The sequence below is a fragment of the Rhincodon typus genome, chromosome 13, assembly GCF_021869965.1.
Source record: "Rhincodon typus isolate 14 chromosome 13, sRhiTyp1.1, whole genome shotgun sequence".
NCBI classification, from domain to species: Eukaryota; Metazoa; Chordata; class Chondrichthyes; order Orectolobiformes; family Rhincodontidae; genus Rhincodon; species Rhincodon typus.
This window is the reverse complement of record NC_063344.1, coordinates 42,513,742-42,537,504: the sequence shown is the minus strand read 5'-3', so window position 1 is coordinate 42,537,504 and position 23,763 is coordinate 42,513,742. Positions and strand designations below refer to the sequence as shown.

The 23,763-nt window shown below is 38.1% G+C and overlaps 1 protein-coding gene across 1 annotated transcript in view; it reads right to left on the bottom strand.

Annotated features, from left to right (window-relative positions):
• Positions 1-1,679: 1,679 nt before the first annotated feature.
• LOC109923958 (transient receptor potential cation channel subfamily V member 5-like) overlaps positions 1,680-23,763 on the bottom strand; it is a 123,928-nt gene continuing 101,844 nt past the window's right edge. Inside the window, exons 11-15 of the mRNA XM_048604609.1 lie at positions 18,435-18,600; positions 17,486-17,552; positions 15,570-15,838; positions 11,004-11,113; positions 1,680-1,962 (exon numbers count right to left, since the gene is read on the bottom strand). Coding sequence (XP_048460566.1) covers positions 1,788-1,962; positions 11,004-11,113; positions 15,570-15,838; positions 17,486-17,552; positions 18,435-18,600 — 787 coding nt within the window. The 3' untranslated portion in view covers positions 1,680-1,787. The remainder of the gene's footprint in view (positions 1,963-11,003; positions 11,114-15,569; positions 15,839-17,485; positions 17,553-18,434; positions 18,601-23,763) is intronic.

Below are 23,763 nucleotides of genomic sequence, written 5' to 3'. Positions count from 1 at the left end.
GCTGATCCATGCTGCCGAGGGATTGTGCTCTAAGGCTATCGTGGGATTAATTAAATTCTTCAGCATTGAAAGGAGGCACCTGAGGGAGGCCTCAAAATGTATGTAAGCTGGAAAATGATAAAGAAAAGCTAAATCTGGTGCAACTGGGTGCTGCATCATTTTTAATTTCTGGGACCTGGGTGAAATCCAACCCAGATTGATGGGATTAAAGTCTTCTCACTGAAGATTCTTGGATGATATTATTTGATGTAGCCTCTGCAGCTGCTAATTAACTTGGACATTTAAAAATAGCCCCCAATTTAACTTAATGTGATAAAGTCAATTAAGGATCTAATGGTAATTGTGGGGTGTAATGGGAAAAAGTTACATTGCACAGTGGAGTGTGCTATTTTAAGGACTGGATTTGAAGCATGGTGTTGCCTTTACTCTGTATCATAGAAGTAGAGCATTGAGCCTGTTAGATGTATTTTAAATTCACAAACCAGTTGCAACTTTATGGAGCAATTCCACAGGCACTTATTTTCATGAGCTACAAAATCAATATCCATTCTTTGACAACTAAAGTGACAAAAGTGTCATTGGATGAGAGAAGGAAACTAATTTGAATTGCCTATTTTTTAATTGTGAGTTTGCATCAAAATTTGCCACACTTCATACTACTGACCTCGGCAAAGAAAGCACTGTTCAGAAAAGCAGCCATAGAATTTCAATATATTTAGAATGGTCATAGCCTACCTGAATTACTCCCAATTCCCATTGCTCAGTTGTGCAAGTCATACTGTAGGTTTAATCAGATTGAAGAACATTTTAGCACTTAGAATGAAGCAGATGTATAATAACTGTCTTATTCTTGAATTGCGTCAATGCTTACTGTATTCAAACATCTGAATCGTTGAACATATCATTTTACTTTGCAGCTTTCAAACTGTAGGTACATTTTCTGTTTGGATTTTCTGCAACTTATTAATACAGAGTCACTGTATGTTTCTCAATTCTTTCGGTAAAATCTTGTTTGAGGTTTATTTTGGTACATAGTGTTACAATACAGTCAGCAGCAGTGTTACCCCTTCAAATACAGTAGCATTTGTACCTTATGTTAAATACTGTATAAGATTATAATTTTCTATTTACTTACATTTTATATATAAAAAAACTTTCATTCTTGTTCTGTGTTCAGTAACATCCTGTATTACATTTCACAGATCATTTAGAAACTGTGTGATAGTAACTTCATACTGAAAGCTGTTTTATCATCCTAGTTTTAAGATGTGATCTAAAAACTGTTACAACAAAACTGCTATAATTTATAAATGCACAAAGGCCCCCATGGTCTCATTTAAAATCTGACTCTTTGTATTATTGTAGTCTTATTTCTTTGAAATATTTCTACTGCAGTCACTTAATATTAGGTTCCACTTTGCAATACTATACTTTGCAAATGACAATAGATTTTCTAGTTACATTTGTGAATATTGATTCTGGGTATCTATTAAAGCGGCTATCCAATCTTAATGTACAAACAATATAATATCTAAGAACATCCATCTTGAGTTGTCTAAGTTGTAGCATTGGTTAAATCACGTTCAAAAACATTTAGAATTTTAATGGATCTGTTGAAATTCAGCTTCACTAAAATTTTAAATATCTTTTTGAATGCGAGTGATTACACCTGAGGAAGAATTGCCCATTGTCTAACAGGACATTGGTCTTGCCTGGTTTCATTATGTTCAGAAAAGTAATTATGTGGTCCTGAAAACCAATACCTGTAGTGTTACACTGATCAAAATTTACAAAGTAGTCATATCACATGCTTCGTCATTCTTTTTAAGACTTTTTGAAATGTTTTTATGGATGAGTTTCCAACGGTAGGCGCTTCTGTTTTTCCTCGGATGGGTTACATTTTCTTTCTCCTCATTTTCAGACCTCTTCCTTGCCTTTTGGTAGTCACTTCTTTCTTCGACTCTTTAAAATAAAATTGAGTAATCCACATTAAGGTACAGGTTATGAAAGAGAAATACATAATGCAACTTTATTATTATTAAAGTAGCCATAATTTTTCAGATCCTGTCCACATGCCACTTTTGGAATTCAACAATTCAGAATATGTGAGAAGGCTTAAGCATATTTATTAGAATGCTTATATCTCAAGTAGCTTTTTCCATTCACAACAAATATTAATTACTTAAGACCTAGTTGAGAAACTTACTTTTTTAAGACAAGTGTGATACTTGAGGAACGGGTAATAAATCCTTCAGTGTTACTTCCGATAAGTCATAGAGTCAGAGTCATAGACCGGTACAGCTTGGAAACAGACCCTTTGGTCCAAATCGTCCACGCCTACCAGATATCCCAAATTAATCTAGTCCTATTTGCCAGCATTTGGGCCATATCCCTCTAAACCCTTCCCATTCATGTACCCATCCAGATACCTTCCAAATGTTTTATTTTGTACCAGCCTCCATCACTTCCTCTGGCAGCTCATTCTATACACGCACTACCCTCTGCATGAAAATGTTGCCCCTTAGGTCCCTTTTAAATCTTTCCCCTCTCACCTTAAACTCTAGTTTTGGACTCCCCTATCTTGGGGAAAAGTCCTTGGCTATTCACCTTAACCATGTCCCTTACGATTTTACAAACTTTGTATAGCATGTCAAGTTTGCTCCACCATTTATCATATTTATGGCTGATCTTCAGATTCAACATCAGTTTCCTGCCCACTTATGTGATTTATCCCTATATCCCTTGATTCTTTGACAGGCCAAAGATCTGTGTATCATAGGCTTAAATATATTCAATTACGGCATATTGAAAACTCCTTAGAATGGAAAATTCTAAAGATTCTAAGGAATTTCTCCTCATCTAAATCCTAAATGATTGGGCCCTGAGTTGTCAGGTTTTCCTGTTGTATTTGTAAAGTCTACCAGTTTAAGACATGAAGGGGAGTATTTTCATGTGGTTATGGTCCAATGGTTTTAACTCAAATTTACAGCGAAATGTGCAATTTCTTTAAATATACCAGAAACTGTAATGTGCGAGTTTGGTGAGGGGTGAAGAGGTGCTCCTTTCTTTCTCCATAGTTTTTAGCCTTAGTGTAGTTGGCTCTTACCACGGTACAGGGAAAGAAGCTGATTGGTGGGTATTAATAGGTTGTTGTACCTTTCATATTATTAAAAAGTTTTAAAGTTACGGGATCGCAGGTTCGCTTGGCCATGTGGTTTAAACTGTGCTTTGTGTGAAGTCATGGACACATTATATGTCCCAGATGAACACATTTATAGGAAGGGTCACTAGCTGCTGGAACTCCAGGTTTCAGAACTTCAGCGGCAGCTGGAGTCACTGTTATACATTCGTGAAGCAGAGGACTACATGGAGAACATGTTAGGGAGGTGTGTACAGCACAAGTTAGAAATGTACAAACAATGGAATGGGTACTAATCAGACAGTCCAAGGGAATCATGCAGGTAGTACAAGACTCCCCAGAGTCTATCTTGCTTGCTAACCCTTGATGCTTTTTGGAATTGATGAGTGCTGCAGGGGCGGAGGTGATTCATTTCCTCCTCCCAACATTATTCAGATTTTGTACTCTCTTAGTTTCTCCCTTTCATTTTTTTTTGTTCTGGGTATTGTTTTAGGGGCAGTTTTTGTCATTTGTTTCTTTTATTTAAAATAAAGCGGAGTTCTTTCTCAGTAGAGTTTGGCTTCTGAACAGGGAAAGAATCCAGAAGAGAAAGGTGGAAACTGATATTTGTAATAAACTATAAATTTACAACAAATACCTTGTAAATCTCAGATTTTTTTGCTGCTTAGTTCAACGTATGGGTGACAGTCCAGGAAACATGGGTTGAGCTCAAATAAAAAAAAGTAAATTTCTGAGTGCAAAAACAATAGGGCAATAATAGTTAGGAACATCACCTAGCCAAATATCAACCAGCACACTAACCGTGTGAAGGACACAGAGGGCACACATTCTTGAGCCACATTCAGAAGAAATTTTTTAAACCAGCATGTAATAAGCATAGTGAGTGAGGGAGCAATTCTAGAATTAGTCTTGGGCAATGAGGCTGGGCAGGTGGATGCAGTAGAAGTCAATCACTATTTTGGGTAGTGATCGTAATAAAGTCATATTTAACATTATTGTGGAAAGGAACAAAGTTAGAACAGAAGTAAAAGTTTTAAGTTGTAGAAAGGTAGACTTTACAAAGTTGAGAGATGATCTGACAAAGGTGGACAGGTTGTAGTTAATGAAAGTCAGTGGGAGGCTTTCAAAAGCGAGATTCTACAGGCTTTGTGTAAACATGTGCTCACAAGTAATAACAGTGTTACTGCCAAATCTTGAATCAGGGAAGCACTGTTACTTGTAAGGTTTACAGAGTGGGACTGCAAAGAGGAATTGGAATGGATAGCTAGTCATTTAGCTGGCATTGACACAATGGGCTGCATGGTCTCATTCTCTGCCGTAGCACTTTTTGTTTTATGGTTTCATGTAACAGACTAATAATTACTCTTTCACCTTGTTGATAACACTCCGGAAACTTGAGAGATTCCTGCCTACAGCAAAAACAGTGAAAACTATACTGTCAAATCATTATGTTAAAAACAACACTATGGTTAATAAGTGAATAGTTTCCAACTGCTTCAGGATAACTCAACACATGTTCTCATTACCCCTTTCTTTCTTACCTTCTTCCTCCTTTTCGCTCTCTGCTTGTTTCTCAGAATCTCCCAAAATATTTTCTTACTCCATTTCCCTCACATTCATTTTTCACTCTCCTTTCATCTATCCATCTCTCATTTCATCTGACCTTTCTTTCATTCACTCTCTTGTTGATGCTGGTTCACTTGATTTTTTTCTCTCTCTTTATATCAGTTAACCTTTACTGCTCCTTTATCATTCATTTCCTCTTTCTCTATTGTTCTAACTGTCTCTCTGTCCTTTTCTCAATCTCTTGCCTCCTTCATCACATTCACTTTCTAGTCACATCTCTCAATCATCATACTGTTACCAGCAGGAGTTCTTTATTTCTCAACATCCGAGCAATGCCTACGTCCCTTGTAGCTTGTTCTCTTGTCAGAAAGTAATAACATGCTGAAAGTTTGTATTTGCAGTAGCAACAATGTTGCTCTGGCCTCATTTTCTTCACTACCATTTTCTAGGATCGACAACTATTTAAGAGCCAAGTCTGTGAATCATGTTCAATGCTGAATATTGCTGTCTGCCAACACTAAATTTAGAAAAATTGATATGATTCCACAAACTATTATATGCATGTTGGCACACAAAAACAGGCCAACAGGTTCATGGAGATAGCCATGATATGGAGGTGCCAATGTTGGACTGGGGTGGACAAAGTCAAAAGTCACATGACACCAGGCGAGACGCCGACAGGTTTATTTGAAATCGCAAGCTTTCGGAGTGTAGCCCCTTCATCATTATGATATCTCCACATTAATAATTTGTACAGTTTTGAATTACTTATTACTTTGGTTAGACCTTTGGCATGCGACTCTTATGCCTATCATGTTATTCCAGTCTTTAGGTTTGTCTCCAGCACCATCTTATTTTAAATTTTTTGTAATTATCTCTCTGCCTCATTTAATCGGATTATAGGTCATCCCTTTGCTTGTTATTCAGCTGTTGACACTTTACTCACACCTTTTGACACTTTTGATCACCTATAGAGACTTATTATTCGACACTCCACTCACACCATTTGTATGAACTTTTCATCTCTCTGCCCTTAATCTCTCTGCCCACAAATTCTGTGTTCTGTGTGCTTCTCTCTCACTTCACATGATGAAGGGGCTATGCTCTAAAAACTTGTGATTTCAAATAAACTTGTTGGACTATAACCTGGTGTCATGTGACTTTTGTCACTGAGATAAGTTATCCTTCACATCAGCAAATGGTTTAACTCACATTTATCCACACCATTCTCACATCCTTTCTTGCCTAGTCTTATACATTTAAGATAATCCTGCCTTAGACATCAACTCAAATTAAATTCCACAGCTTGACAACTCCATTTCACCCGTCCTCTGTTCTAAATCAAATATTTAAGCCAACATTTTTACCACAATGAAGAGGATTCCCAACATAGACAAAATGGCACCAAAGACATGAATGTGGAAGTGTCACTCCCAAACCCACCATTGTTAAGGGAAGGCATGAGTGTGTGTACAACATGAATAAACCCATTGGAACTGTCAAGTTGTAAACGCATCTGCCAATCTAACAAGCTAACTGTCAGTTTATCAAAGGAACTGTCAAGCTGTCATGGCCCGAAACGTCAGCCTTCCTGCTCCTCTGATGCTGCTTGGCCTGCTGTGTTCATCCAGCTCTACACCTTGTTATGGCATTTCAATGTCCTGGCACTTAATGTTTTGAAAGAGCCATTTGCAGTGTATAAAAACAATTTGTTTGCTGTTTCACCCTGTCTGTTGACCTAAGCCTCAGGGCTATCATTAAATGACTTCTACTGCACCACTATGGCACAACCTATCTTTATCACAGTAGAGTGCATTTCTGCTCACTGTGTGATAATCACCAAGTGCTTTTAAAGGCTTTAAAGTGGGGCAATGAATTCAAGTGTTTGTTTTTATTGAGGATTAAGTAGTGGGAGTACATTAATTGAAGTGAAATAATTTTTACAATGAGTGTATTTTTAACTGGTAAATTCCTCAATAGACAATTAAAACTTTATAGTAGATCATCTCAGCATGTGTTCTGATGCATTCAGGGTGTAAGGACAAAGGGTTTGTCCCCGGGATAAATTGCCAAGATGCCTTTTCCCACAGTCTGCCTCTGCAGCCAACAGCCCCTCTGTCGCCTTGGTATTCTCCTTAGCAGTGGTGGACACCACCTTGCTATCCATCACCATCCGCCTCCCATCAACACCCCCCTGTACCTACCAGCAAACCCACCACTGCCACCTCAAATAATGAAAATCCAGAGCACCTTCTCCTGTGTTGGGTTTGTAGAGTCAGAAACTTGTCCTACTTTGTGCTCCTAACTTGGGAGTCAAGCTTCAGTCCTTAACCTTGCGTCTATGACCCTTCAATTGCTAAGAACAGTCTTATGCCAAATACTGGATCACATAAATTTATAATTATAAACACTTCCATTACATCTGCAACTGCACTTTTCTAATGGAAGGTGTTTTATGCTTATATTTACTCATTTTGGACAGTTTTATAATGAATCTGTATTTTACCCTCTAAGGAATCCTTCTCATAGTCCAAAATAGGACACAATACTTTAACTAAGGATTTATTAAGCTTTCATAGAGCTCATTATTATATTCCATACTTTAAAATTGTAAACCTTGCAATAAAACAAAAGTCTAGCAGCTTTTTTGTAATGATGTTAACATTCTGTAAGCCTTCACTTGCAAGTCCCTCTCCTCTTCCACACTACTGCATCTACTTCCATTCAGAGTGTCATTACCGCTGTCAGGTTTATCAAAATGCATCATTTCACATTTACTGATATTGGATTCCATCTTTCACTTTTTATACACATTACTTCCATTTTATTTAAATACCTTTGCAATATCCTTTGATTTTCTAAAAGGCATGATACCATTTTGGTGTTGTCTGCAAATGTCAGTCTTACTCACTCAGAGCCCATAGATCCCTTATATACATGGTGAACAGAACTGACCCAAAAAAACCCCTGCAAAACACTACCATTCACTTAGCTAAACTGTAAGGCTGTTCTTAACTCTTAGCCTCTGAATGGGACATTAAATAAAAGGCAGACTTGCTTTTATATGTCTTTTTCATTACTTCAGGACATCATAAAAAGGTTGACCGGATTTCATCACAGCTCAAATGTGGGGAACACAACAGCTAATTTACACATAGCAAGCTCCCCAAAACAGCAATGCAATGGTTAATAAATAATCTGCTTTTAGTGATGTTGATTAAAGGATTCATTTCGGCCAATGCACTGTGGATAAGTCTTCTGTTCCTTTGTGAAATAGCACCATGAGATACTTTACATCCAACAAGAGTGCAGATTGTGCATCTATTAGATCATCTGGGAAACAGTCAGTGCAGCATTCCTTCAATAATGCACTGGGGTATGAGCCTGAATTATTGTGTTCAAGCCTCTGAAGTGGGACTTGAACACACAACTTTCTGACTCAGAAGCAGTGTGTTACCACTGACATGGTTACCACGACTGATATAAACTCTGAGCTAGAAACACGCCTCCTCCACCAAAGTACAGATCTGAAGTATTTTAACTCAAGATCATTGTTCTAACCTTCATTTCCTCTCAATTTGTTGCAGCATAAACATGTTATATCTTAGTAATCAAACTTGCTTGTCATTGCAGATGGAGGATCAAAACTAATTGTAGCTTTCAGGTGAAGCAGGTTTAAGGAGTTGGGACATATTTTCACCCCGTAGCAATTACAACTATTCAAACATTCAGGGTGCTGAAGAGAACAGACTACAAACTGGGCTGAAATTTGAAGCTACTGTATTTCTCTTTGTCCAGGAAAGAGTTAAAAAGTCAACAGGAAGAGGCCCAGCAGTGTTTTTTTAATGGTTCCCCTTTGAGTGTGTGCCTGAGGTTTCTTGAGCAATCTTCTAAATTTCACACTGCTTGCTCCACTGGAGTTCTGGGCTGCACTTACTCTGGTTCTCTAAAAGAAACACAAATGTTATGGACTTTATTCCAACCAGACTGATTGTGGTTAGAACACTTTGCCAGACTATTGTGTTGTGACTGATTGTAATCTCACACAATACGTCTGCTTTCAAATAGGCACCTTGGTATTTTGATATTTTGATATAACTTTGATATTTTGGGAGAGGTGGAGACCTGGATTAGTTACGTATGCGCATCCTGTCTGATTTTCCGTCCTACTGTCCCTTGGTTAGAAATTCAAAAGATATAATTAATCCAGATCATTTTAAATTGGACTAAGATATCAAAAGCCATGCAGATGAGAGTAAAACAAATTTCCTCATACAGTTTATGATTAAACTCTGATTCCAACACTAGAGTTTTTTTTTGGTTATACAGTGAAATGTCTGAAAATTAAAGGCAAGACTGAAGCACTACAATGCTAGCCTTGAGAACTAACGCAGGTAGACAGGGCAGTGAAAAAGGAGTTTGGTGTGCTTGCCTTTATTGATCACTGCATTGAGTTTCAGAGTTGGACTATCATGTTGCAGCTGTCTAGGACTTTGGTTAAGCCACTTTTGGAATACTGCATTCAATTCTGGTCTCCTTGTTGTAGGAAGGATGTTTAGAAAAGATTTACAAGGATATTGCCAGTTTTGGAGGGTTTGAACTATAGCGAGAGGCTGAATAGGCCAGAACTGTTTTCTCTGGGGTGTCAGAGGCTGAATGGGTGACATTATTGAGGTTTATAAAATCATGAGGGGCATGGATAGTGTGAATAGATAAGGTCTTTTCCTCAGGGTAGGGGAGTCCAAAACTAGAGGGCATGGGTTTAAGGTGAAAGGGCCAATATTTAAAAGGGACCTAAGGGGCAACTTCTTCAAGCAGATGGGGTACATGTATGGAATGAGCTGCCAGAGGAAGTGGTGGAGACTGGTACAGTTACAACATTTAAAAGGCATCTGGATGGGTATATGAATAGGAAGGGTTTGGAAGGATATGGGCCAAATGCTGGCAAGTGCGACTGCATTAATTTAGGATATTTGGTCAGCATGGATGAGTTGGACTGAAGGGTTTGTTTACGTGCTGTACATCTTGATGACTCTATGACTCTATAACTAGTTATCATGATGATTAGAAAGCTTGTCATAGATTAATGCTTTTCAGAATAGTACCGAGTAAATTAAAATTCTACAACAAATTCCGCGTGTAAAGTAAGCAAGCAATCTGAAACAGTATTAATCTTTTCAGTAATTACTTAACTCAATGACATCTTTAAAAAAGATTTTGGAATGTGGAAGGAATGAATAGAAATATATGAAAATGTGGAAGGAATGAATGGAAACATCAAATCATGAGCTCAAAAAATAATTGGAAATTGAAAGATGAGACTGGGTAAGTTAAATGAGAGCATTTCAGGTATTTGGAGCTAAATTTAATTGCAAATAACTGAGTATCTACAGCCACAATTGACAGACACTGGAGTTTAAAGGTCAGTTAGAATCCATGAATATATATTTTTCTCGTCAGAGTTTCATTCCAACTTACATATCATAAAGCTCTAACGTACTGATGATTTGTTCTCCATATTTACACACCCCATTCTCACCCAATTATCCCTTAATTACAACATAACCATTCCCTGTTCGTTTGTTCTATTTGGCCTCAGGTATCCCTGCCAGACCCTACTAGAAGATAACAAGAAAAGTTCAATTGCCATCAGTCACAAACCACTACTGCCTTTAACAAACATAACTGAGCTGCCCTCCACATCTGCACTGTGATAGGTTTTCACTCAGACCTGTAAACTATGATTTGTTTCTGGGTATTGCCTCATTACCTAGAAGTTCCCTTATCCAGGCAACAGCAATAAAAATAAACTTTAAAGTAATGTAGTTGAATAAATGATAAAATGCCATGTTATTTAACTTCCTATAATAATTTGGTTTTTCTTAGTATTATAAAATAGTTTGGGTCAAAATGACACGTTATAAATTTTGAAATACCTTTGCAAAAATATAACAAAGACCTGCATTATTTTGTTAAAAAGAAACTCTTTGTTTAAATGCCTCAAGATATCAAATAAGTTACACCTACTGACACGACTGCATTTTATTGTTGTTTAACGGTAGGAAAAGTACTATATTAAAGAGGCACATTCATGATTAATCGGTACTGGTTTAATATGTCAACTTGTTAAACATTGGACAGAGAAATGATAACAAAACAAAATGAGAGCTTCCAAAAGCATATCCTTACATGCGATGGCTGACATATTTATTTCAAATTTTAAGTAAGTTTAATGAATAGTTCTTCACAAGCAGCAAATATCTGGAAAACATTTCTTTTCACAGCTGTACATTTTTACCTTAAATACCACTTATCTACGTTTAGACCCAACAGATCTCCTGGTATTCCTGCTCTTGGCCAGAGCCAAGCTGGTAGTCTCCGCTCAAGTAGAAGAGTTGTTGCAGCAATCTGAAAAATATTAATCTTATCAGTAATTGCATTAGTTTAAATTTAAACTATAAAGGAGAAAGAGAATCCAAATAATTTTAATAATCCAATCACTCACAACATTGAGCCTGCCTTGAAACAAGCATCAACAAATCAAAATACTCTTTTGTGTTTCAATTCTTGTGTAATCCAAAAGGCAACGTGCAGGAGGTATGGTCAGAAGTATTAAATGCAATGAAATGGTCAATTCCTGGTGGATGAGGACAGGAGCAGTAGAGAAGTTTATTCCTGGTTACTAGAGCTGTGAGATCCTGGCCTCACCCAAAAAGTAGGTTCAAATGATCAACATATCTTCATGAAAACTCTGTGATCAGTATCTAAGAACAATCTGCAACCAGGCAGCAAGATTTCTGTCTATCGCTTTCATGAATCTGGAAAACCTGGAGGTTTTTCTCCGTACAAGACATTAACAGAACATGTGGTACATTCAGCTGGAATTGGAGTCTCTCATTATGTAGGTGACGCAGGACCAGCCTGTTTATCTTGGGAAATATATGAACTGTTGCTCTGTTGGCAATTGGAGACAAAGGAAACACCATATTGGGTGTTTTTTTGGGTACCAGCTATCAATTGTCATTAAAGGTCTAGAGGAAGTGATAATAGCTATCAGGCCATCCATCTCATCTAATAGTGGACAAACAGACCCAGAAGCCAAGTGAAATGTTTAGGACTGTTGTTTGACAAGTGGTATCAGTGCTCAAACTCTCTGCATTAATGCACAGAAATTCTTAATCTTAAGATTTCTTCTCAAACAGAGCCATTAAAATCTGTAGGGTGTCAATATCTGAGTGAGACTGATAAAGTGATTGAGCATTTTTATAGGAACACCGTGTTCTGTTGGCTGAGGGATGGTGACAATCTCAGCATTTAAAATGAAAGGAAGGGTCTAGGATTTCTTGTGGTGTGAGAGAAGGTAAGAGAAAGAAGGTGTGCCGAAATCATCCGTAGTTTTTCAAGCAGCATGCATTTGTGATGGAGAAGTTGATGAAAATGATTAGGTATAAATAAATCACACATGGTATCTCCTCCAGTGTCACCAGTGGCCATGAACTCTGGTCTGCTGCTTCCATGACCAGATTGCACTCTTCCAGTAGGAAAGTGGTGTGCAAATTGGCTATTCCCATGTTGGAGACAACTTGTTGCCTTGAATTGTGCATGAACTCCATCTGGAAGGGAGAGGGAGCTAGGGAGGTACTTGTGAGGTGTTTGGAGGATACAGCTGCCACAGTGGAATTGCTGGCCATTTCTGTGTGTGCTTGTATACATGTGTGCAGTAATGGGTAAGTGTAGGTAGCAATAATAGTAAGAGTATTAATTCTCTCCACTGGGTTTAAAACCTGTTATCATGGTTAAATGGGGGAGTCAGATGACCATACTTTATGGAAAAGAGCCATTCCGCTGTGAGTTTCTCCAAATTGTCATATTAATGGCCAAAGGGTAAGCTTGCCCTCTAATATGGATGGCAGGTGGATTCATGAAGCTAGAGAAGTAATAGGAGACCATCCAGCTCAGAAGCAATAGGGTACTGTTCAACTGTGAGAGATGGCGGCCCAAGAAGGAAGCACCTTCTTTTCAACTTTTTAACCTTAAATTTAAAGATTTCTGTGGAAGTTCAGTCACCAGAACCCTACTGCAGACTGAACTGCTTTCAGATAAGCTGCCTCCAATTTCGAGGACCTGTAGGCTTCCTGGAAGATTCCAGAACAACCATTAACAGGCTAAATTGGCTACCTGCTGCCCCGCCACACTGCCTCCAGGGAAGTGACTCAGGGATGAGACAGGCACAATGGCTGGCAATGCAAATTCGAGTACCAACTGTACTCTCCTCCACTAGGGTGTAAAGATCCAGCATAAGGAAAATGATGCTCAGTGAGGTATGGTGCAGTGAATGCAAGATAGAGTAAAATTGGGTGTGGGGTTAGGGACAGGAGAGTGCAGTGTCTCAAGTTTTGTTGTTTAGTAAGGCAGGGAGTGACGCTGGGCAGATCAGTTAATATTTTATCAGATTCTACCTTAGCAATTCAATTTAACACATTTTTTGCTGCATTGCAGGCTTTTTCTTGGGCAAAGCTTCTACAATCTCTATCTAGCTCCTCAGTAGAAATCTGAAGAGTTTCCTATTTAATGGAGGAAAAAGGATGTCTTAACCCTCTCTACTACTTGCTCCAGTATGTCCAGAGCAGCATCACAGAAAACCTTGCTGCTCATTCTTCCTGACCTTCAACAAGTTGTTTAGTAATTTTTTGCATCTCTGCATTCAGAATGCTCCTACCCATTTAATAGACATTGAACCAGACATTAATAGCGTGGATCCACACACAAATCATTGCATGTAGCAGGCAGCACAAATGGTGCATAAATGGGGCACAAGTGGAGTAATAACTGCTGTGGTAACTAGTGCCCTGAATGTCTGATTTGAGGGAACAATATGCCAGAGAGATGCTGCAGGCAGTTGTTTCAAATTTTTTCATGAATGGCTTGGCTTTTGCTCCACACCTTTCAGCAGTCAGGCAACAATGAACCTAATGTATATATATTTGTGCAGAGCTGTTGCAGGAATTTGGAACTGAAGTGACAATATCAATATTAACAGAATCACATTATTTGTACTATAGCTAGGAAACTTTAAAGAAGTAACATATTAATGCATTGGGTCCAGCCATTATTTCACTTGAAGTATTAGAAAATGTCATTGAAGACAGAGCCAAATTTACCCCTCCAGTCGATTTGCAGACAGGGATCCATAATCTTTCCTGGGTGGCCTTCCCACTGTCCTCCCAACCTGCCTCTGAATTGCCTAAAATATTACTTGGGAGCCAATGCCTAGGGTGCCCTGCCAACCCTCACATTCATTAATTAAATTCATTCGTGGGATGTACATATCGCTCTCTAGTCCAACATTTATTACCCATTCCTAAGTACCCCTGAGAAAGTGGTGGTGAGCTACCTTCTGTAACCACTGCAATCCTAGGATATAGGGTTATCCATAGTGCTGTTAGTAAGCAAATTCAAATATTTTGACCTAGTGAAAAAGTAGGAATGGTAATAAAATTCCAACTCAGGATGCTGTATCACTTTGAGGGTAATTAGTATGTGGTGCTGTGCCCATGCATCTGCTGCCCTTGTCTTTCTAGGCAGTTGGGGTTGAAAGGTTGGAAGGTGCTGTCCAAGATGTTTTGGCAAGTTAATGCAATGTAGATGGTATACATTGCTGCCATTGTGTATCGGTGGTGAAGGGAATGAATGTTGAAGGTGGGGATAAGGTATCAATCGAGTAGGTTGCTTAGTCCTAGATGGTGTCCTGGCTATTGCTGCCACAGGGGTTGATGGAACAAAATAACTGCCAACCAGTCTGTTTGGCCAACAGGGTTTTCATCCAAATGATGGTATGGTATAGGAGCAGATGAGGGGAGGTGATGGCCCAGTGGTATTATTGCTGGGCTGTTAATCCAAAGACCCAAGTAATGTTCTGGGAACCTGGATTCAAATCTCACCACAGCAGAATGAGTTCATAAAAATCTGGAATTAAGAGTCTCATGATGACCATGAAACCAATGCTGATTGTCAGGGAAAAACCCAACTAGTTCAGTGATGTCCTTTAGGGAAGGAAACTGCCATCCTTACCTGGTCTGGCTGACATGTAACCCCAGACCCACAACAATGCAGTTGACTTTTAACTGCTCTCTGGGCAATAAGGGATGGGCAATAAATGCTGCCTATCCAGTAATGTCCTCATCCCTTGAATGACTGTAAAAAAAGTAGGCCATTCATCCCCTTGAACTTGTTCTACTATTCATTAAGATAGTGGCTGATCTATTTGTTTTTCAATTCCACATTCTCATTTGCCCCAGTAACCTTTGATTCACACATCTAACAAGACTGTGTCCACCATATCCAGTTATGTAAATTTAATCTCTTTGAGGTTGATGTACTTCAATTGGTTCTTAGGAGGCGCGGCAGGGGGTAGAGATAATATCCCACCATCTGAAAAAATCTTGCCTGGAGAGTCAATGTATTCATTTCACATGTGTGTGGTTGTATTTCTGTCTTAATAGGGAGGTTTGACGAAATCCTGATGGTAATTTACATGAAACTAGTAACACTTATTTTAAAGGTATTGTCAATTTTTTAGGTAATTGGATTGATAAGCTCATATAATATTTATGGTGAGCATACATTCAGCAGATCCAGCTTTTACTTTACCAATTGCAGCATTCAATTCTTTCTTAAAAGGAAACAGATTGTTTCCTCCTTGCTTGAAGTCTATTCCATACATTGATCATTCGTTTTGAGAAGAATTTTCTGACAGTAATCCTAAATGTAGTTGAACGTATTCCCAACAAATATTATTACAAACATTGATAAAAACTAATAGAAAAATAAAATCATTTATAAAGATGATTAAAGTATTCACTACCTGAGCTTTCCACAGTGACTTTCGTTCACTGACGACTCGATAATGAGTATCACCCATTAAAGCAATGAAAAGATTCAGGAGAAGAACAAAGCCAAAACACATGTACACCATATAAAGGACAATGATAATGTCAGGGATTTTGATGTCAGGTGGACCTGGAAGTTCAGTGAGACCCATCATCAGCTGAAACAATGTGAAAATAGTGATGGTAAAATCCCTGAAGTACAAATAAGTATTTGGATCCAAGGCTTGAAAGTGAACATCGAAACCTATGGTGTTTAAAGATAAACAAATCATTAAGATATTATAACAGCACCAAAATTAATGAAGTAAAAACAGAAAATGCTAGAAATACACAGCAGAGCAGAAAATCTATGAATCTGTCACTGAGTGTTGTGACATGCCCATTGGGAAGCTTTGCATCTGGACTTGCCAGGTTAAGGGAAGGGTTTTCGTCATGTGTACTTTTATAGCAGGTACTGACTTGACCCAATGATTAGAACGTTTCTGACTGAAAGACACTTTGATGGTTGCCAGAAAATCTCATCCTCATCCTTCTGTGCAAGGAAACTAAGAGAAAGACAACAGTTGAAGGAGACTTCAGGCAACTTCATTCAGGTGGTTTCACCACCCACTGGATATGGGAGGCAAATTGTGCCGGGCATCCAATTACTACCGTCTCTACTACCATTATTCTTGTCTTGGAACCATACTTACCTAGATTAAACTATTTCCAGTTGCTACATAGTGTACCTCACTATTTTCTGTTCCACACTGTTTTGTCCGATCTACTTCAAACTTGGGTTTGAATTTATATGTGTGCATAAAAGGTCTTCAACTGATCCAAAATGATACCAAAAACCTATTACCAGAGGTCACCTTCCTCAAACCTGGCACACACCATTTTCTCTGGGAGGTAAATGGAAGCGAGTTGAAGGTTCATGGAAGCCATACTACCATTTTACAGTGTGCCTGCCTTAAAAACTAATTTTTGTTGCCGTGTGAACATACAGCACAGATGATTCAAGCCCTCAAGCCTATTCAATAATGTTATGGCTGATCTGATGGTGTTTTGAATTCAGCCATCCCATCTACCTCCAATAACACTTGACTTCCCTACCTAGCAAAAGTCTTTTCCATCTCTGTCTTAAAACAGTCAATGACCCTGTCTGAAAAGCCTTCTGAGTTCCAAGGTCACACAACCCTTAGGTTGGCATAGGGGTTTCAATGGTTGTGGGGGGGCAGGGCAGTGGCTGAGTGGAGGGCATGTGATGGGATGGGATCAGGGCTAGAGGGTCTCTTGTTTTCTGTTGTTACAAGTCCTAGGTTACTAGGTGTAATCTCTTCCACAGTCTCCCTGTGCAAGCAGCAGTTCATGCCTGCTTCTGCACTGTACTGTGGGCAGTAAGTTTTCCTCCCACAAATACCCAAGCACTTATTTAGACAAAAAAAAGAAGAAATGAATTGAATAGCTAATCCTGGCAATCTGGGAGGGGTCAAACATCGAGACATGAATTGTAAAAATGACTTACAGGGAATAGGTTCCAGATTGGAGGGGAAATAAAATGGACACAGTTTCAGTTCATGTTTTTTACCCATCAGATACCCAACAAATTAATTATTTTCTCACTTTTTGTTCTCTGTCTTTTCCTTCTGTCACTAAAATGATCATTCTGCCTATATTAGTTTTCAGCATTACAATAAAATCTATTCAATCCAAGATTTCTCTCCCTCCACTCTGGATTTATTTTGATAGGCATGATTTCTACTTTTCTATTTTAATGAAGGATTGGCTTCCAAAATGTTACTGTAACATTTCATGTTATAAACATTGATGAGCCTGCTGTATATTCCCAGCATTTTCTTTGAATTACAATTTGCAGTGTGCTATTTGTAACACTGCATACTTTACCTACCTGCACCAAATCCTATAATGACAATTATCAGAACGTAACAAAACCTCATGAGATCACCAAAAATCATCTAACAAAGAGAAAAGAGAAAATAATTTATTAGCTACACAACAGACAATTGGATTATGATAACACTGAGATGATTACAGTAAGTAGCACAAAAGTGAAATCAATTATACTGCAAAGAAGCTCTGAGAAAATCAACTCCATTTTTTTTGTTTAAGGAAAGACTGATCTTACCATAGATTTTGACTCCATTTTACTTATATCAACTATTTGCCTTTTGCATTTAAAATATCATGCATTGTTAAACCTACTGGCCTGTCCCTCATGTTCTGCAGGATTGTTAACTACAGACTCCACAACTTGAGTTTGGGTCCAAAAACAAGATGAAATCAGTCAAATTCATTTCATGTGGGGACCTTAGGCCCAACAGAGAGAATTTTTCATTCCATCAGGTGAGTCTTTGTTGAGACTAGTGCCTAACGGAACCCCAGCTTTTGTTTTAGAATACATGTTTCCTTCATGCACCATTATTTTAAGGAGGAAGAGGAACAAAGATGAAAGTAGGAATGTCGTGGTATAAAAATGTTTAGATAAAAACATTAGTTTTTGGCCTTACACTAAGCTTCCCCAGCCCCCAAACCCCGTCACCCCGAATAAGATTGGTGTACAGTGTGAATTTGTAAAAACAGATTATGAAATCACTACATTGCTGAAAAAAAGTTAAGAAAATTGGGCACATAACAAATGTCAAAGCCAAAAAACTAACTTGTAAATGAGTAAGTCAGTATTTCCTTCTGGAGTGACAGATGATCAACCACACGAATATTCATGCAATCTTCAAACAAAAAGAAACACAGGACCCTTAAAAAGGGACACCATGCTTATAATTAGAATCTTCAAGATGATTTTTTGGTTGAATGACATATTAAGAAAATAAGCTACCAACCTTTTGTATCATGATACAGAGGGGACCAAGCAACTTGAATCCACGTGCAAAGTAAAGGACATTACACCAGGCACTTATCAGAGCATAGGCCATTATAACGGTTTCCCATTCATGGTTCAAAACTCTTAGTATCATGGTGATTAGAACAAAGCAAGCATAAACAATCCTAAAAACAAAATTAGAAAAGAGGTTTTTAGGTTGCGGGAGATAGAGAAACAATCCAATGTTGTGAAGTTGTTGATACGTGAAGGGAAATTTTGCTATTTTCAGCATTTTTTTAAACCAGAGGTATTAAGTCAAGTAAGGTAGCAGTGCAGTGAATTGACTGCATCAACCTAAATTTCCATGATCTGCTCACTTAAGTTAAGGGCCTGGCCTGTGCATTGGGTTTGGAAAGACAGCAGAAAAAGCCTGATGGGAGTTACAGAAAATTCAGCAGCAATTCTAAATTTAGCAGACTTTTCAAAGTTAAGGTAGGGAAGAGATGATGTTAAGTGTTAATTGAGTGAACTGAATGTCAACAGGTAGGCAGCAAAAAAGTTATTTGCACAAGCGATAGAGCATACAACACTGGATTTTCTGGATTGTTGGCTAGAAAAATATAATTTGGAGCTGTATGAAGTGGCTGCCCTGCTTTTCTTCAAAATGACCCTCCCTGGAAGACAATACATTCTTAATGTAGATGAAGAACAGCCTCAGCTCTGTTAACATTACATGTCGGATATGTAAAAAGACACACCAAACATCAATATGTTTTAATGGAATTTCATATGGAAAGTCTACCTAGTCATTACAAATACTGGGGATAAAATATCCCACAAATACATTTCAGTGAACACTCTCTTATTGCCATCATAAACATAAATCTTTCACTGTATCTCATGCAATTTTAAATTCAGGAAGATACAGTCTTCACCTCACAATTTACAATACAAAGTCTTGCCATAGTCGTGTCTTTCAAGGGCATCATATCCCCTTATTGTGAGGAGAAAATGGCAAAGTGGTAATGTCACTGGGCTAGGCTAGAACCCTAGGTTCATCTTCTGGAGATGTGTGTTCAAATCCCGCCATGGTAAACAGTGAAATCTGAATTCAGTAAAAATCTGGAATAATAAAATTAGCCTAATGGCAACCACTGTTGATTTTTGTATTTTAAAAAAAGCCCAACTGGTTCACTAATGCTCTTTAAAGGAAGGAAACCTGCTGTCCTCACCTAGTCTGGTCTGTCTATGATTTCAGACCCACAGCAACGTAGTGGAATCCTAACTGTCCTCTGGGTAACTAGGAATGGGTAATAAATGACGGCCTTGTGAGCAACGTCCACATTAAAAGTTGCACCTAAACTGGAGGGGTACCAATATCCTTGTAAGAGGTTTACTAATGCCACAAGGGAGGTTTTAAACTGGTGTGGTGCAGTGTGGGAAACAGAGCAGTAGGTCAGTATATGGAGTGATTGAGGAAAAGGTCAACATTAAGGCAAGTAAGTCTAATAGGAAGAACAGGCAGGGCCAGGTTAATGAACACTGAAGTAGTGGTCTGAAGTGTATTTGCTTTAATGTGAGGAGTATAACAGGTAAAGCTGATAACCTTAGAGCCTGGATTAGTATGTGGAACCATGATGTGGTAGCCATGAGAGAAACTTGGTTGAGAGAAGGGCAGGACTAGCAGTTCACTATTCCAGAGTTTAGATGTTTCAGGCGTGATACAGAGGGAGGTAAAAGGTGTGAGGGAGTTGCATTAATGATTAAGGAGAAAGTCACAGCTGTACTGACAGAGGACATCTTCGAGGGCTTACCCAGCAAGGCCATATGGTGTAGAGCTTAAGAATAAGAAAGATGCAGTCACTATGATCGGGTTTGAAATGGGTCATTGATTAACATGGTTGCCTTCGCACACAGTAGTGAGCAGGTATTATGCACCAGTCCCTTCCTGCCAGTCACTAAATATGGGCAGTTTTCACACCACTTAGAATCAGATGGTAATCTCTTGCATGGTTTTTCTGGACTGCCTCTGCCGGCTCCAATGGGTATCACTAAATTTTGCCAGGTGTATCTCTGCAAATGACATCAGATACAAGCAGACTTTCTTCTAATTTTTCTGTGCATTTCTCTTTATCACTCAGTTTTCCAAGAAATGACCATAGCAATAGCCATCCCATTCAACATCGATTTTCCTATTCAGAGACCGATTCCCTTAAATGCTGGGAAAGTGGAGAAAAAAGCAAGCAAAATTGTGCCTATTTGCAAAACGCCAAAAAGAAAGTATGTTAAAAAGGCTGGGGTTTGGAAGTTCATCTGTCCTCAAAAGTCACACAACAAGGACAGCACACTGTGTGTGTAGCCATTACAAAAATGCAGTGTGTGTTCAAACCTATATCCTTTTCAGAATATTAATGAGCAACTGCACCCAGTAGCAAGTATCTGACAGCCCAGCTCTGACCTCTCATTGAATCTGCACTCCTGACACATATTCACTCTGCATCAAACCTTCCATATTCCCAAAGGCCTGTGCACAAATGAGCTGCTGGCCACATCAGAGCAGAAAATCTCCCCTCATCTTTCTTTTCACATGGTTTTATATGGTAAAGAGAAAGTGTGTACAGTCTAACTGAGAAATTTCAGGAGACTTTGTTGACAGAACAAACAATGAGAACTTTTTTTTCTTTTGGAATTCACCTCTCTAAGCACAAAATACATTGGCATAATTATGATTGTATTATTGTAACCTCCGTTCTGTAAAAGGCAATACCACCCTTCAAAACATTATGAAACATGCATATTACATATATTCTCTATCAGCAATGAACATCGTACCATCATAGTATTATATATTAATGAATATAATGCTTAATGGACTATTACAATTGCAGATTTAAAAACTTCCATTTTATTACTATTCTGCAATTTGATCATTATAAAGCCTCTCAGATCTCACATACACACAATTTGTGGGAGCGGAAGAGGTTTACAAGTCTCGTGTAATATCTGGATCAATTCCTTCCTATCCTCTATCAAATTTCCTTTACACTCAGCTTATTTCTTTTGGTTGGAGCTGACTGCTTACCCTTGCACAATGCATTCTGTAGCAGAATAATGAACAATAGACCACAATTTCAGGAATTTTGATGCTAAATCCACTAAATCCCGAACTTGCAACAGATTCAAGAAAGCTGCAAGTTCTGAGCCATCCTGTAGGAATGTATGGCAGCCATTCAACATGATAAACCCCTCCACCAGTCATTGTCAAATACAGTAACCACTTCATTTGGGGACATTTTTTGGTGATTTTTATCAATGGAATAATGTTGACTAGAACACTTTCATTTCTTTGAAGGGATCTTTAATGGTTACCCGAATCCTGAGAATAATCAATTGAGAAGTTGATTCCTAAACAATTAAATAAGTGGTCCCTCCAATAATGCAGCACCTCTTCAGTATTACACTATGCAGTTCACCAAAGGTAAGAACATGAATAATTCAGTCATTCTAATTCACCTTAGCCCATAGAAATTTACCTTTCCCTTCCTCCAGCACTAGAAAGAAACTCAGCATCCCTGAAAAATACTTTGGGCTATATGTTCCTGTCCCAACACAGGGTCAATCCCTTCAGGTGGGCTCTGAGAAAGGGAGATGTACTCAATTCCAGGATTCCGGTGTCTAATTACATCACCAGTAATTTTCAATGTTGTGGGAAAAAGATGCAGGTCATGTGCACACATCCAGCTGTCCCAAATTACCAGCAGAGGTAGGTATTGCAGACACCCCACAACTTTCATGCAGTCAGGCTGGCTTTTGAAAGGAATGTGGTTTGCACTAGCTCAGAGATCTCATGGACCATACATATCTCTGTCCTGGAGTCAAGAATAATTTGACAGCAGGTTTAAAGGTTATTGTCAGCTTCACACATCATAATTAAACACTAATCATTTAAATGTGCCTTTAAGGCAATGACTTTATTGAATATTATTTGTTATTAAAAAGGAAATTTATCATTAAATTGACTAGTTTGGTGAAAATGGCAAATATCTGGCTATACAGAAGAATATTGAAATTCAGATTAGACTATGTCAATTGTTACACCATGATTGTTTTTCTCTCTGAATAAGAGGTCAGACATCTTTAGCCATGCTTCAAGGCTTGAACAAATGGCTAAGTTCTTTGAATGTCCTTGAAGATTTTAATGACACAACGTGTAATGGAATCTCATTATCAATGCTTGACTGAAGCCCAAACTTCACTGATTCAGCTAGATGGATTGTTGCCACAGCTGTGAAAGAGACTGAAATTTATTTACGTTAACTGTTCTATGAGCCTGCAAGTTGATTTTGAATTACAGATTGTATTGATAGTTTCATGATTTTAAATAGGATAATGATTTTTAAAATTATTTTCTTTATTTTAATAATTTCCAAAGTCTTCCCATTGTTGTTTCTGAGTTCTGCATCTAGTGGATACTGGCTGCATGGGCATGGTGTTTGAGTAGGAAAGGGGTGGGGTTTATAGGGAGGGCAGGTGACGAGAGCTGGGACTATGGGTGGGAAGTAAGAATCAAGGTCCTCACTATTACCCATAAAGTGAGCCAATGCCCTAGTGAATGGAAACTCCTTGCCACAGCATCCATTCTGTCTCAAATTTGCTTCTGGAACTAGTAGGCCTGACTTCAGCTAACCCTACTGCAAAAATAGCATAATCAAGCATTGTTGGGAAGGAGATCATGATGTCGGCAAATTCTCTGGACTTATGCTTCTCACCTCAATGGGGGTATCTGGACCTTTCTCAAAGGGAAAATCTTCTGTTTTCCCTCCAAAACTTTTTAAAATGGTAAACAAGTGGACTATTCTCTACACATGCTACAAACATTATTAATTTCAATTATTACTAATAGTAATTAGTAATTATTAATCATTATTAAAATTCCCATGTTCATTATGTTGCTGAGATGGAATTGACAATAGAATTTATTCAGTTTCAACTCATTTAATACATATTAAGTCTTTTTTCAAAGAACATAATGTTTTTTGTTTAAGCAAATCAATATTTTAGTTTTTTAATTCAACTTAATAAACAATAACAGATTCAACTACACAGGTCTGGCTCCATTTTAAGATAACACAACGAAAATGGAACTTTGCAATCACTTTGTTACTTGGAGGAAGACACTGTGAATAGGAAAATCTTAATTAAATTAGCACAGACTTTGATTAGCACAAGTCAAGTATTCTCAGATTTAGTACTGCTTTCATGTATAAAATTCTTAAAATATTACTGTTAAATTATAACATAAATTATTGTAATAGCAAAGTAATCATAATGCAATAAAACCATTGTGA